Source organism: Chionomys nivalis, chromosome 4 (genome assembly GCF_950005125.1).
Source record: "Chionomys nivalis chromosome 4, mChiNiv1.1, whole genome shotgun sequence".
NCBI classification, from domain to species: domain Eukaryota; kingdom Metazoa; phylum Chordata; class Mammalia; order Rodentia; family Cricetidae; genus Chionomys; species Chionomys nivalis.
In genome coordinates this window covers 95612851-95628326 of record NC_080089.1, presented here as the reverse complement: position 1 = coordinate 95628326, position 15476 = coordinate 95612851, and the positions used below count along the sequence as shown (strand labels likewise).

The following is a 15476-nucleotide window of genomic DNA, read 5'->3' as shown; positions in this document are numbered from 1 at the left end:
ATGTTTGAAGTGTCTGCAAAGGCCCGAAGAGGGCGTCAGGTCTTATGGAATTTCTGATGGTTGTGAGTTGTAGTGAGGGCGCTGGTGATTGAGCCCAGGTCCTAAAAGAGCTGCTGGTTCCACCACCATTCCTAACACACACATAGACACACAATCCCCTCAGGGTTTCTCTAGCACTGACTGTCCTGGAACTCACTCTGAAAGACCAGGCTGGCCTGTAACTCACAGAGATCCACCTGTCTGCCTTCTAAGTGCTGGGGTTAAAGGTGTGGACCACCACTGACCTCAGGAGGTCTTTTCAGTTGCTGAGTCATCTCTAGCCCCCTGCATTTTGACTTTTGCAAACAAATAATAGTCATCCTTGTGTATGTATCTTTGTATATGAGTGCCAGTATTCCAGATAATGTCTTAATATTTTTTCCTGCAGATGTTATGGAAGCAGGTTCACAATTACCCAATGTTTAACCTCCTTCTGGACATTGACTCCTACATGTTTGCATGTGTGAATCAAACTGCTGTATACGAGGAGCTTGAAGATGAAACGCGAAGGCTTTGTGATGTCAGACCTTTTCTTCCTGTTCTAAAACTAGTGACAAGAAGTTGTGACCCAGCAGAAAAATTGGACTCAAAAATTGGAGTCCTTATAGGGAAAGGTAATGTAAAAGATTTCAATATGCATTCTCAGCTTTATCTTTGTTATGTTGTGGAAGTATATTCTAAGATATTATTTTCAGCATTTTGTCCATGGACTAATATTGGTATGTTCGGGGTTTGGGACTAAGGTCTGTGAGAACTGAAGTTTGAATGTTTAGACACATCTCTAGCAATGTGATATTGCTGCAGCACCCAAGTGCTTACATTCTGTATGTCTTTTTCTTTCCTGTTGATTTATTTTTATTTTATAAAAGTATTGATCTTCAATTACTGGGAAAGATATAATTCTTTCTTTATCTCAGATAATTTGAGAAACTTTCCCGTTCATGGTCTGCTATAATGGCTTAGCTTGGTTTCTGTCTCACCACATAGACCAGGCGAGGGCTTGAAATTGTTGTCCACTGAAGTGACGATGCACACCTTTAGTTCCAGCACTCTTTGAGGCTGGACTGGCCTACAGAGCACGGTACAGGTCAGCTAGGGATGCATAGTGAATCCCTGCCTCAGGCAGGCAGGTTGAAATTGACATCCTTCTACCTCTGCCTCGCGGATGCAGATATTGGACCCACTACCTTGTGTGCACTGCTCTTCTTGGTTGAGACTTTCCTAATAAGGGATTTTTATTTTACTTTTTTATAAACTACCTATACTCCCCTCATAATATGAATTTATTTCAGATATAATTGTTTACTAAGACCATAAGTTGATCGATATTTCTATAAATTTTTCATGTTTGTGGCAAATTTTTGCACTTTTACTGGTTATTTTTAATTAGAAGTTATCTTTGTATCAAATAAAGATATATCCATGGTTCCTTAAGTTATTTCTAGGTGCTGGAGATGTAGCTCATTTGGTAGAAGTTTGCCTAGGATTCATGAATCCCTAGACCCCATTCAAGCAAACAAACAGTAATGACCAATGTGATTGTGCCGGAATGGTCAGGGGTTCAGAGTCATCCTCAGCTACATGGCAAGTTGGAAGCTAGCCAAGGGTTACACAAGACCCCGTCTTAAAAAAAGAAAAATTCTGGAGAAAGTTAAGAACATAGAGGAATTAATCCTCTCTTGCTATAGAAATCATAGCAGAGAAGATTTAATGTCTGTCAATACTTTAAAGAAAGTACTGATCCGATTTAGGAACTACACGGGGTTACTGAGGATAGGGCCTTGAAGATTAATCCCAAATCAGAAAGTCCCTTGGAGCTTTTTGGATTTGACTACCTGCTCTGACAAGATGTACTATAGTAGCATAGTAAGTTAGCTTTTCCTTTGGGGGAAAATAACTCTGTAAGGTACTTACCTAGCACCCCAATTTTTTTTTTTACTTATTTATTTATTTTTATTCTTTTTTAATTAAAATTTCCACCTGCTCCCCATTTCCCATTTCCCTCCCCTCCTCCCAAATATTGCCCTCCCCCCACTTCCCTCCCCCTATCCCCACTCCTCTTCTCCTCCCCCCACTCCATTCCCCCTCCCTCTCGATACTGAAGAGCAGTCCAAATTCCCTGCCCTGCGGGAAGACCAAGGTCCTTCTATCTAAGTCCAGAAAGGTGAGCGTCCAAACAGGCTAAGCTCCCACAAAGCCAGTTCATGTATTAGGATCGAAACCTAGTGCCATTGTTCTTGGCTTCTCATCAGTCTTCATTGACCGCCATGCTCAGAGAGTCCGGAATCAACCCATGCTTATTCAGTCCCAGACCAGCTGGCCTTGGTGGGCTCCCAATAAATCAGTTCCACTGTCACAGTGGGTGGGTAGCACCCCAATTTTTAAATTACATTTATTTATTCATATGGGTGATTGCTTAACACCGTATGCATGCAGCCTACATGTGATTGAACTCGGGTCTTCAGCCTTGATGGTCAACATCTTTACCCACTAAGACATCCTGTAGGCCCAAACTTAGATTGCTCTTAACGGTCATTTAAATCTTAGATCTGGATTAACTAACCACCACTAACTACCTAAGCTTACCAAATTTAGCAAATAAATAGGAAATACAAATATTACATGGGATATACTTGCTAAAGCATGTCTTCAGGATTTATCTGTGATGCGATTGAGCTGAGTGCTGTCTTCTCATCTGGCAGCCTTTATCCCCCTACAGCACAGGGGTCTGATATAAAGCAATCGATGCTATATTTTATTTCATGCAGTATCTTGTGGCTTATTGTCTCTGTGTTTTGTGTGATGAGCTCTGCTGATTGACCAAGATATAAACAGTGTATGGCACAAATTAAGTAGTTTGTATGCTCTTAGCTGTTTTATAAATTTTGCATTTTAGCAGATCTGGCAGTTCTTTAGGCTCCTATGCTGAAAGATAGTTTTTATATAGGAAGTCTGTGCTTTAGAACAAGCCTTCACTCTTAATACCTAAGGAGTCGGTGTCTGCAGTTGCTGCTTTGTCCATACTGACTGTATCCAGGGCTGGGTGAGGTCATGCCTCCTGAGAAAACAATAAACAATTACTTCAGTTTAACTTCAGGAACAAGGTTGCTGCCTCCTCTGTCCAAAGAAAACAATAGAACTTTTAGGGCAGAACTGCCCTGAGCAGGCTAAAAATACCGTTTCCTCTAGGGTGATGTGCTTGACATTTTCTTTACGGTTTATTCTAAATAATTGTTTACGGAGCTGCTGTTAGCACTCTGACTGCCCTCTCCCGTGGAAGTGCATGTTCTCCTGCTTTGTTTTCTACAGCACCCTGTAAAATGGAGTCACAGCCAGTGGGGTTTTATCACAGCCTGAAGAGAGTGTTTGAGCTGGGTCTGGTTTCAGAGGTTTGTAATCGCAGATGCCTGAGAGACCAGGGAAGGAAGATCACAAACTGAAGCCTTAAGGCTGCCTTGCAAGTCTCAGAATAAACTATTTCAGAAGAGAGCTGTGAATGTAGCCCAACGGACCGCTGGCTTGAGATGTGACAGGCCCTGGGTTCATCACCACACAGCAACCCTCCCCTAACCAGGTTTGGGGTTTTGTTTTGTTTGAGACTGGGTTAAGTATCTTACCCAGGCTGGTCTCCAGCTCTTGGCTTGATTGAGCTCCCATCTTTGCACTTCACCAGGGCTGACTGAGGCTGATTACTTGCCAGCTTGCCTGGCAGTATGTAGGAGTTTAATCATATTTTTAGTGTGACCAAACTGTTTTCTCATGCTTTTTGATTGTAATATTTATCTATGCATCACACACTGTTTTCTATCATGTTCGTAGGAGAAGGTATATCGAAAATTAAGTTTAAAACTTATTATTTAGCCTAAGTTATTAATGGCATTTGCTTTTCTTGTCAGTGGTAGTCTGCCAATTAAACTCAATGCCCGATGAATGCTAGGCAGGCTCATTTCTGAGGCATTCTCCAGCCCCAAACTTTTATTTATATTTTTAATATTTAAAGTTTTTATACATTAATTGTATTTTACTGAAAGGAGATTGTTTTCATACAATATATTCTAATTCTCCCCCCACTCCCAAGTCCCCCCCACTTCCCCTCCCATCCAAAGCCGCCCCCTTTCTGTCTTGTTAGAAAACAAAAGGCATCTAAAGGATAATGATAAAATGTACAATAAAAAACAAAGCAAAGCAATTGGAATAGGATAAAACAAACAGAAGGAAAAGAGCCAAAGAAAAAGCACAAGCAACACATATAAATGCAGAGACACATGTTCCCACCCACAGAAATCCCATAAAATATACACAAAGGGCTTGTAAGGCTTTAAAAAGAAAAAGGGCCCTGACACAACAAAGAACCTCCAAAGATAAAGATGCCCTTGAGTCTGTTTTGTGTTGGCCCCTTCCTGCTGGGCATGGGGCCTGCCCTTAATAGTTTGTTTTCCCCAGTAAGACTCCCTTGACTCTCTTGTGGAAAACTAACTTTTTTTTTTTTTTTGAGACAGGATTTCTCTGTGTAGCTTTGGAGCCTGTCCTGAAACTTGCTCTGTAGACCAGGCTGGCCTTGAATTCATAAAGATCCACCTGCCTCTGCCTCCCGAGTGCTGGGAATAAAGGTGTGTGCTACCACTACTTGGTAATTAATTTTTTTTCATTTGCAAGTAGTTAGCAGTTGGAAATAGCTCTTGGTCAGGGATGGGGGCATGTGTCCTCCTCTGTTCGCTCTCGGAACCCATTTGGTGTGTTCCTAAGCAAGCCCTGTGCGTGCTGCCTCAGTCTCTGTGAGTTCTTATGTGTGTTGGTCCTGCTGTTCTTAGAAGGCCTTGTTTCCTTGGTATCCTCCATCCCTTTTGGCTTTTACACTCTTTCTACCTCTGCTAGCTGCAGGTCTCTCTGAGCCCTGAGGGGAGGGATTTGATGAAGGGATCCTGTGTCGGGCTGAGTGTTCCAAAGTCTCTCACTATCTGCATATTGTCTCTCTGTGGGTCTCTGTGTCTGTTCCCGTCTGCTGCAGGAGGAAGCTTCTCTGATGACGGCTGCACAAGTCACTGATCTATGGGTAGAACAGAATTAGGAGTCAATGCTACATTCCTTTAGTAGAACAGTAGTGGGTTCCAGGAATCAGATTTAGGCCACCAGCCTTGGCGGCAAGCATCTTTACTTACCAAACCATCTCACTGGCTCCCACATTTTCTTTTTGAAAGATGTTTGTAGTGTTCTCAAAATTCATGAGGTATTACTTTCATGAAAAGTATACATAGGCCAGGTGTGGTGGCGCACATCTTTAATCCCAGCACTGGGAAGCAGAGGCATTGGAAGGAGGAGCTCTGAGTTTGAGGTTAGCCTGGTCTACATAGCAAGTTCCAGAACAGTCAGGACTACATAGAGAGACCCTGTCTCAACAAACAAAACAAACAACAGCAGCAACAAAATGCTGAGCAAATGTTTGTAATCCCAGCACTCAGGAGGCAGAGGCAAGAGGATCATGGGGTTTGCTGGCTACCCAGTCTAGCCTAGTTAGTGAGCTCCAGTGCAGGACAGATTCTGTCTCAAAGGAAGGTGGAGGATGTTGCTGAGAACAACATGAAATTGTCCACTGACCCCCACATGCATGTATGAACACATATATCCTAAATCCACACATACATGTGATAAAAAAGGCATTATTGCCAGATCAGTAGTGACTTCCATTCTTCAGTGTGTGTTGAATCTTTATACTTGGAGCTGCAGCCATGCTGTAGGGAACTCACTGTGAGAAGTAATGGGTCAGTAAGCAGACAAGTAGAATGCAGTAAATACCCTGCCAAGTCACAAGGTCCTGTCTGCGTGTACCGGGGAGTTGAGGAAGGCTGCTTAGAGGGTGTAATTCTAAACAGGCATCGTGCTGATGAGGAGTTTTGCAAGTGAAGGGGGTTGTAGGAAAGGCCAGCAAAAGGGAATGGAACCTGAAGATGGCCTTCTCGAATAATAACAAGACCTGATAATGGCCGTGAAAGAGGCCACAAAGATACGTAGCAAAGACTATGCAGGTACACAGTAGCTCAGAGCAGGGAAAATCACCCAGAAAAGTCCTACTGCTAAGCTCTTGGGAACCCCTCCTCCTGCTACTTCCTTTTCATGTGTCATTAGAGCAAAAGACTAAGCAGATGCAGCCTCTCCTTCGTGAACAGCCCGCTGCTTTACAGCCAACTGTTTCTGTTCCTCAGAGAAGCACGCTTGTCTCATGAGTCCACTTTGTGACAGACTGTCACGACTACGCTCAGAACAATAGTCCCACCGTTACCTCCTCAGATCTAGTGAAGTGTTTGAACTTGAAACATGAAAGACCGAATCTGCTATGATGCCTTAAATTGTAGTTTTAGTGGAACAAACGAACCCAGGATATTTATCGGTGTGGAAGGATTCATTTTATCTTGGTTGAGCTGGATTTTTTTTCCCTGATAATTCAAGAGAATAGGCAAAAGTTAAACATTCACACAAAACCTTTCCAAAAAGGGCAGTGACTTTCCGGAGGCCCATTTGCTGAAAGCTGAGGACTGGAGGACTGTCTGAGCCCCATGGAGTTCATTCTGTGAACATTTTCTTGGTCCAGTTAATGTCTTGGGCCCTTATCTCACTTCTTTTCCCTGGGAAATTAAAAAAAAAAGTTTTATTTTTATTCTAATATGTGTTTGTGTTTGTGTGTATGCATGAGAGTGCGTGTGCCAGTGGAGGCTAAGAGGGGGTGTCAGGTTCTCTGGAGCTAGAGTTATATGTAGTTGGGAGCCCCCTAAAGTAGGTGCAGTGTGCAGGCTTGGTCCTCTGCAAAACCAGCCTTTGGCAGTTGAGCCAGTCCCATTCTGAGAAATTTTTATTGAAAGAATTTACATGGGAAGTAACATGATCAGGTTTGCATTTTAAAAAGCTTGTTCAGACTGTAAGATTGGAGAGGTTAGGCCTTCAAGTGGAAGGCAGCGAGGCTGTTTACTGAGTAAAGGCACCAGCTACTAAGCCGCACAACCTAAGGTTGATTCCTGGTACCCCCATGGCAGAAGGAGAAAGTGACTTCCACAGTTGTCTTCTGATGTGCGTGTGTGCATGTGTGTGTGTCTTTAACCAAACACATAAATGTATGTAAGTTTTTAAAAGGCTTCAAAGAAAGGAATCTGTGAAATAGTTGTGATAGTCACCTGGAGGAGAGATGTCAAGGGCTAGGATTAAGCTCCTGGCTGCAGAAACTGAAACAGGTAGGCAGTTTAGACATTTAAAGATACTTTAGAGCTGGGTATGGTGGTGCATCCAGCAATTTGAGCAATCAGGCCAAACCATGGGGATTGCCTAGAATTTGAATTTGAGAGTAGCCTGGCCATTTGGTAAAATCCTGTCTCAGACATTCCCCTATGCCCCCAAACCCCACAAAAAGAGGTGGATTAGACATAGTTTGTAGTAAAGATTTTGTTACTGGGAACTCATTTGTTTCCTTCCTGTAGTACCTATTGTTCACCCAACAGAAGAATGTTAACAGTGAACTCTAAAATTCTCATTTAAGAGACATGATATCACCTATAGAGTTCATGATCAAGAACCATGCAAAGGTTACCCCCTCCAATTATTCATTAATATTTTGTGTTGTGACACATTTATAACTATCCTGAGACATATGTGGTTGGTAAGATATGACTTCTGGGAGTCCAAATGTCTCTACTATAATTGCAGGTCTTTAACAGCTAATTTATAATAATGTATTTTTTGGACAGTGTATGACTATCTAGGACAATCATTTATCACGTGGTTTTCAATTGTGTATTATGAATTTCTTTTTTTACTATACATGTATACACTTTTGTGAGTGTGTATGTGTTTACTTTGTGACCCTGGTGTTCTGAGACTTGTAGCAGCTCTCCGCCTCCACCTCCAGATTCCGCCGGTGTTACAGGTGCGCCTCCACGTCCAGTTCTGATAGTTGTGATACTGATGAATAATCCATTTCTCCATAATATTGTAATTTGTGTGTTTTAGAGATCCAATAGCATGTATATTTTATACATGAGGCTTATTTTGCCTGTATTTGTCATCTTTTTGTCTGCTTGGTAAAAGATAAATATCCAAGTTAGTTTGTATTGAAGATATTTGTGTTCGTTTTTTAAAAAAATGTTATTAGCTGCTTAAAAATGACATCTTTACAAAATTTCTGTAGGTCTTCATGAATTTGATGCCTTAAAGGATCCTGAAGTGAATGAGTTTAGAAGAAAAATGCGCAAATTCAGTGAGGACAAGATTCAGTCTCTGGTGGGGCTGTCTTGGATCGACTGGCTGAAGCACACGTACCCACCCGAGCACGAACCGTCCGTCCTGGAGAACTTGGAGGATAAACTTTATGGAGGGAAGCTGATTGTGGCTGTGCATTTTGAAAATAGCCAGGTAGTGTTTGGTTATTGTTATTTTGTAATGAGTCTGATTTTTCCTAGCTGCTACTCCATTCTTTTTTTCTTAAATAGCTGTTTTTTTTTTAAATTAATTAGTTAATTTTTTTAAAAAAACAATTGTTTCTCATTTTACATACCAGTGCCGGTTCTCACTCCCTCCCCTCCTCCCACTCCATTGTACCCCCCACTCCACTCCTCAGAGAGGGTAGTAAGGCTTCCTATGGGGAGTCAACAAAGTCTAGCACATGGCTTTGAGGCAGAACCAAGAGGGTCCTCCCCATTATATCTAGGCTGAGCAAGGTATCCCTCCAAAGAGAATGGGCTCCAGAGAGCCAGTTCAAACAGTAGGGATAAATCCTAGTCCACTGCCAGTGACCCTACAATCTGCCCCAGCAATATAACTGTCACCCATATTCAGAGGGCCTTCTCTGGCCCTATACTGTTTCCCGCCACTATCAATCCAGAGTCAGTGAGCTCCCACGAGCTCAGATAACTGTTTGAGTGGCTGGCCCCATCATGGTCTTGACCCCTTTGCTCATACTCTCACTCCTCCCTCTCTTCGATTGGACTTTGGGAGCTCATCAGTTGCTGGATGAAGGTTCTGATGACAGGGAAGACCAGTTCAGGCACCTTCTCCACTATTGCTTAGGGTCTTAACTGGGGTCATCTTAGGGGATTCCTAGGAATTTCCCTAGTGCCAGGTTTCTTGCTTACCCCATAATGACTCCTTCAATTAAGATACCTCTTTCCTTGCTCTCCCTGTCTATCCCGTCCCTCATGTTCTCCCCCTACTCCCATTCTCCTCTCCTCCTCTCCTTCTACCCTCCCCCCACCCCCATTCCCATGCTCCCAATTTTGTTAGGCGATCTTGTCTATTTCCCCTTTCCTGGGGGATCCATGTATGTTTCTCTTAGGGTTCTCCTTATTACCTAGCTTCTCTGGGGTCGTGGACTATAGGTTGGTTATCCTTTGTTTTCCGTTTAATATCTACTTATGAGTGAGTACATACCATGTTTGTCTTTCTGGGTCTGGGTTACCTCACTCAGGATGTTTTTTTCTAGTTCCACCCATTTGCATGCAAATTTCAAGACATCTATTTTTTTCTAACCACTGAGTAGCAGTACTCCATGGTGTGAATAAATGTACTACATTTTCTTTATCCATTCTTTGGTTAATGGGCATCTTGGTTGTTTCCAGGTTCTGACTGTTACAAATAATGCTATATTATGAACATAATTGAACAAATGTTCTTGTAGTATGATTGAGCATCCTTTGGGTATATGCACAAGAGTGGAATTGTTGGATCTTGAGGTAGGGATTCCCAATTTTCTGAGAAACCACCATACAGATTTCCAAAGTGGCTGTACAAGTTTACACTCACACCAGCAATGGAGAAGTGTTCCTCTTTTTACTCATCCTGTTCATGATACACTATCATCAGTGTTTTTTATCTTAGCCATTCTGACTGGTTAGAGTCGTTTTGATTTGCATTTTTCCTGAAGACTAAGGATGTAGAGCAGTTCATTAAGTGTCTATTGGTCATTTGAGATTCTTCTGTTGAGAAATCTCTGTTTGGGTCTGTATCCTGTTTTTTAAATTGAATTATTTGGTATTTTGATGTCTATTTTCTTGAGTTCTTTATATTTTGGAGACCACTCTTTGTCTGATGTGGGGTTGGTGAAGATCTTTTCCCAATCAATAGGCTGCCTTTTTGTCTTATTGACTGTGTCCTTTGCTTTATAGAAGCTTCTGTTTCAGGAGGTCCCATTTATTTGTTGTTGCTCCCAGTGTCTGTGCTACTGGTGTTATATTTGGAAATGGTCTTCTGTGCCCATGTGTTGAAGGCTAAGGCTACCTCCCACTTTCTCTTCTGTGAGGTTCAGTGTGACTGGATTTATATTGAGGTCTTTGATCCCTTTGGGCTTGAGAGTTGTGCATGGGGATAGATATGGATCTACTTGCATTCTTCCACATGTTGACATCCAGTTATGCCAACACCATTGTTGAAGATGCTTTCTATTCTTAGGAGAGCTTCTTGCTTAGAAAGCACTACCACAAACAAACAAAAAATACTTAAGAGTTGATGGACTTTGTTTATAATTACATAGGACTGTTTAAAAAACAAACCTTTGAACAAACTTTTTTCAATGACTTACAATAGTTTAGAAGTGAGTTGTCAAACTGAACTATGTAATTGCTTTTTACAGTTCTAAAAGAATGGAAAGTTTTAAAGAGATGTTTTAATTCTTTTTTGCTTTATGCATATGAGTGTTTTGCCTACATATATATGTATGTACACTGCATGCAGGGCTGGTGTCCAGAGGCCAGAAGAGGACATTGGATCCCTCAGAACTGAAGTTACAAACAGCTGTGAGCCGCCATGTGGTGCTGGAAATTGAACCCAGGTTCTCTGGAAGAGCATCCATTGCTCTTATCTGCTGAGTCATCTCCAGATATTTTAAACAGGAGAGAAAAAAATAAAAGCCTAGTCAATAGCCCCCCCCTCCCATTTTCCTACATTTTCTTCCCTCCCTCCCTCCCTCCCTCCCTCCCTCCCTCCCTCCCTCCCTCCCTCCCTCCCTCCCTCCCTCTCTTTCTTCATTTATTTTTCAGGCAGGTATTGTGAATGGCCTTTAATTTTTGACCCCGCTGTCTCCTTGTCCCCAGTGCTGGCATTACAGGTGTATATGTTAGCCTGGTTTATTCATCTCTGAGGTTTGAATCCACCTTCATGCCTGCCATACAAACACTTGAACTATAGCTCTAACCCCTGTTGTTATTTGCTTGTATAGCTCAAAAGTAGGGCATTTACCTAGTATGCACACGGCCATAGGTTCAGTCTCTGACAACACACACCCACACTACACATACTCCACACCACACACACACACACACACACACACACACACACACACACACACACTGTCTCTTACCCTCCCTCCCTTCTCCTTCCCTTCCTGCATGTTATAAAATTAGACAAATCATTAATTTATGGTTTAATCAGTAATAAGGTATGGCTCTTTTCTTACCAATTACCAATAAAGAGCCCTCCACATACATACTGTGTCCTGGTCATCAGAACCTAGGCCATGGCCTACTGGTGCACACCTTTAATTCCAGAGGCAGAAACAGACGTATCTCTGAGTTCAGGACCTGCCTGGTCTACAGAGCTGGTTTCAGGATAGGTAGGGCTGCACAGAGAAACTCTGTGTCCAAAACTGAAAATTAAACAAAGCAAAACAAACAACAACAATAAAAACCAACCAGGCCATCATGCTAGATCAGTGGGCTGCTGCTGAGCTGCACCCCTAGCCCCAGGCATTGCAATAAGTAATAGGACACTATTCATTGGCCTATTACCTGATTGTAAACTTCAGCTGATTTTTCTTTGAAACAAAACAAATGATTATGACATTTAAGTAATACCTTTGTGTAAAGGAATAGTAAACAGTCATATATATCATAATATTCTGTTTTCATGGAATATATATATTTAATGACTACTGTATTTCTCAAAAGCATGAACTTAGTATACAGAATGAAAGTATCCAGGCTGGCCCCTAACTCCTGATCCCCTGGCTCCATCTTCCAAGTTCTGAGATTATAGAAGAATGCCACCATACAAGCAACTTTTGCTAAATATTGAATTTACCTTGGGAGTCGTGACACTCAGAATATGGAAATATGGTTTACAAATTATCATGAAAACAATTTATATGTGTACATGTTTAGTATGGAGAACAATTTACTGGAATGTATACACACACATTATTGTGCATGCTGTTGCACTCTTTGAGTATAATTGAAATTTCTAGCCAAGCATAAGATGTATTACATTTTCTGCCTTCTCTCTTTTTAGGATGTGTTTAGTTTTCAAGTGTCTCCCAATTTAACTCCTATAAAAATAAATGAATTGGCAATCCAGAAACGCTTGACTATTCATGGAAAGGAAGATGAAGTTAGTCCCTATGACTGTGTGTTACAAGTCAGCGGGAGAGTGGAGTATGTATTTGGAGAATACCCACTAATTCAGTTCCAGGTATGTATGTTGACTGACTAGAACAGTGTACATGGTGCCTCTAACTTCCTCATCTTTAAGGAAGTGTCTGCAGCAGACTGAATGTTTGGATCCTACAGAAGGCTTTGCAGAAATATATATTGAACATCTATTGCTGGGCTCTACCCCTAGGAAATCATTACTAAAATTTGGGCAAGTGTTTTTGTTTTTAACCTGGTATGTTTGATTTGAGCACAATGATTGTCCATGTGAATGTGTGTCTGTGTGTTTGCATTCTGCTTGTGGATTATTTCTGTGCTTAACATTTTCCTATAGCATTATGAATTCCTAACACAGTTTGTTATGTATAGCTGCTTACTGTTCCTTTATGCAAACATGTTGTAGTAGGCCACTTGTTTGTTTCCTGGCTGCCCAGACTCCCGAAATAACCACACAGAAACTGTATTAATTAAATCACTGCTTGGCTCATTAGCTCTAGCTTCTTATTGGCTAACTCTTTTTTTTTTTTTTTTTTTGGTTTTTCGAGACAGGGTTTCTCTGTGGTTTTGGAGCCTGTCCTGGAACTAGACCAGGCTGGTCTCGAACTCACAGAGATCCGCCTGCCTCTGCCTCCCGAGTGCTGGGATTAAAGGCGTGCGCCACCATCGCCCGGCTTTGGCTAACTCTTAACTATTAATTTAACCCATTTTTATTAATCTGTGCATCACCACGAGGTCATGCACTTACCAGCAAAGTTTCAGCACATCTGTCTCCAGCAGTGGCTCCATGGCTTCTCTTTGACTTCACCTCCTTTCTCCCAGCATTCAGTTTAGTTTTCCCCACCTAACTCTGTTCTACCCTATCAGGCCAAGACAGTTTTTTTTTTAATTCATTAATAGTAATCACAGTATGCAGAGGGGAATCCCACATCACAAACATATGATTTAAGTGTTATATTCTGGAGGAAGTAAAAGAACCTACTTGTTAAATAGATATTTGTAAGCAATTCATAGAAAAAGTAAACGTTTTTGTTTAAAAAAAATAGTTGAGCAGGTAGAGGTGGTTTCTGAGCAATACTGAGACGCGAGTTTGGTCCTAGGAAGTCATGTAAAGGTAGAAAGATAGCCAATTCTCAGAGTTGTCCTCTGACCTCCATATGAGAGCCATGCTGTGCAAACATGCACACAGAATAATAATACATTTTAAAAAGGAAAGATTCTTTTAGTTTTTTGTTTTTGTTGTCATTGAGGACTGAATCCAGGGCCCTCTGAATGTTGAACATGTGCTTTACCATTGTCTGCATTCCAGTTCATTGTTGTTTTCATATTTCTTAACCCTTTGTCCTTTTTTATAACTTCCACATGTGGAAAGAATCATGCAAGCATTAGTTTCCAATTGGCCTTCCATACATATATTTTTTTCACTAAATTTTTTGAGTATATGTTGTCTGCAGTGGCCAGCGAGATAACGAGATGGTTCTGTGGGTAAAAGGTGTTTGCTTCCAAGCCTGATAACTTGAGTTTGATCCCTGGGACACACATGGTGGACGTGGAAATTGTTCTCTGACCTTATGTGTGTGTTATATGGCATACATCTCCCCTCTGTTCATAAGTAAATGAACAAGCAAACAAACCTGAAGTGTGATCCTAATTAGACTTATCAATAGAAAACAGGAGTCAGATATCGGGGTAAAACCTGGAAGATCAGAGAACCAGGAGCAGCTGCCAATTGCTTCCTTCTCCTCTCATTCCTCAGTTCAAAAGGGTGAGATCCTGTTTACACACCACCTTATCACTTTCTGCCTCCAACTCTGTGTCCTGGGATTAAAAGGGATTAAAGGCATGAGCTACCAGTGCCTGTCTTCTATGGTTAAATAGTAACCAGCTCCATTCTCTGATCTCCAGGCAAGCTTTATTTGTCAGAACACAAACAAAATATCCCACATTTCCTTCTTTTTGTCTAAATAAAGAAACGAAGGTTTTAACTAACTTAAAAACTATTTACAATGTGTAATAACTATATATAATTATATACAGGCAATAATCGTATTAACAATGTCTAAACCATATGCATTTGAAAAATTCAGAGAAAATACTCTATTATCTATCCTATCTTGGTGAACCCAGTGTTGTACTAATTCACTTTCTATCCTAACTTGTATTACCAACCCAAAGCTATCTTTTTATGTCTCTCAGCCCTATATATTTTACACCTCTTTTGTGAGTTTCTTTTCTGAATTTGTTAATAAAGAAAACTATAACTGTCTAGTCTTCAACTCCATCAGAGACGCAAGAAGAAAACATTATTACTCAAGTAAGTAGGAAGTATAAATAAGCAACTTCCAAAAAATGTGAGAAATAACAGAAACATTTGGCTGCCTAGGTAGTCATGCAAGGTTCCTCTCTAATGTTGGGGCATCCTTCTGCAGCCTACAGGCCTAGAATATCTGACAGACTTACTTGTGAAGTAGGATTTTTGAAGGACTCTCTTATTTTGTCTTGGCAAAGTTTGGCAATCACTTTCTTTTCTGTCCTGCTTATCCAGTTTGGATAGCACACTGTCAGCAGTTGAGGCAAGGGCAGTTTCTTGCCTAGTGGCCAACTTTTGCCATAAAGAAAATAAACTCCATATGGAGTTTCTTCAGTGCCCACCATCTTTTCCAAAGTAGATTGGTGCTGCCAGGAGCAGATATGTCTCAATGTCATATAAAAAAAAAACTTATATAATTTGGGGGAGGGGTGAGACAAGGTTTCTCTGTAGCTTTGAAGCCTGTCCTGATATTAGCTCTTGTAGATCAGGCTGGCCTTGAACTCACAGAGATCCACCTGCCTCTGCCTCTGGAGTACTGGGATTTAAGGTGTGTGCCATCAGTTCCTGGCTAAGAACCTTATATTATTAACATATCTTAAGTGTCATAGTCTGTAAATCTCTGAAATATTTGAAGACCACCTCTTTACCTAAAATATATCAGTTTGACCTTGAAAATATATCTAACATGGCTACAAGTTTGATCATAATAGGTAACTATTAACCTGCATTTC

At 41.2% G+C, this 15476-nt stretch overlaps 1 protein-coding gene across 2 annotated transcripts in view; it reads left to right on the top strand.

The window, feature by feature from the left end:
* Pik3cb (phosphatidylinositol-4,5-bisphosphate 3-kinase catalytic subunit beta) overlaps nt 1-15476 on the top strand; it is a 108777-nt gene that overhangs the window by 43805 nt on the left and 49496 nt on the right. For both annotated transcript variants that reach the window (XM_057768284.1, XM_057768283.1), the window contains 3 exons: nt 428-653; nt 8210-8433; nt 12298-12477. In XM_057768284.1, coding sequence (XP_057624267.1) covers nt 428-653; nt 8210-8433; nt 12298-12477 — 630 coding nt within the window. The remainder of the gene's footprint in view (nt 1-427; nt 654-8209; nt 8434-12297; nt 12478-15476) is intronic.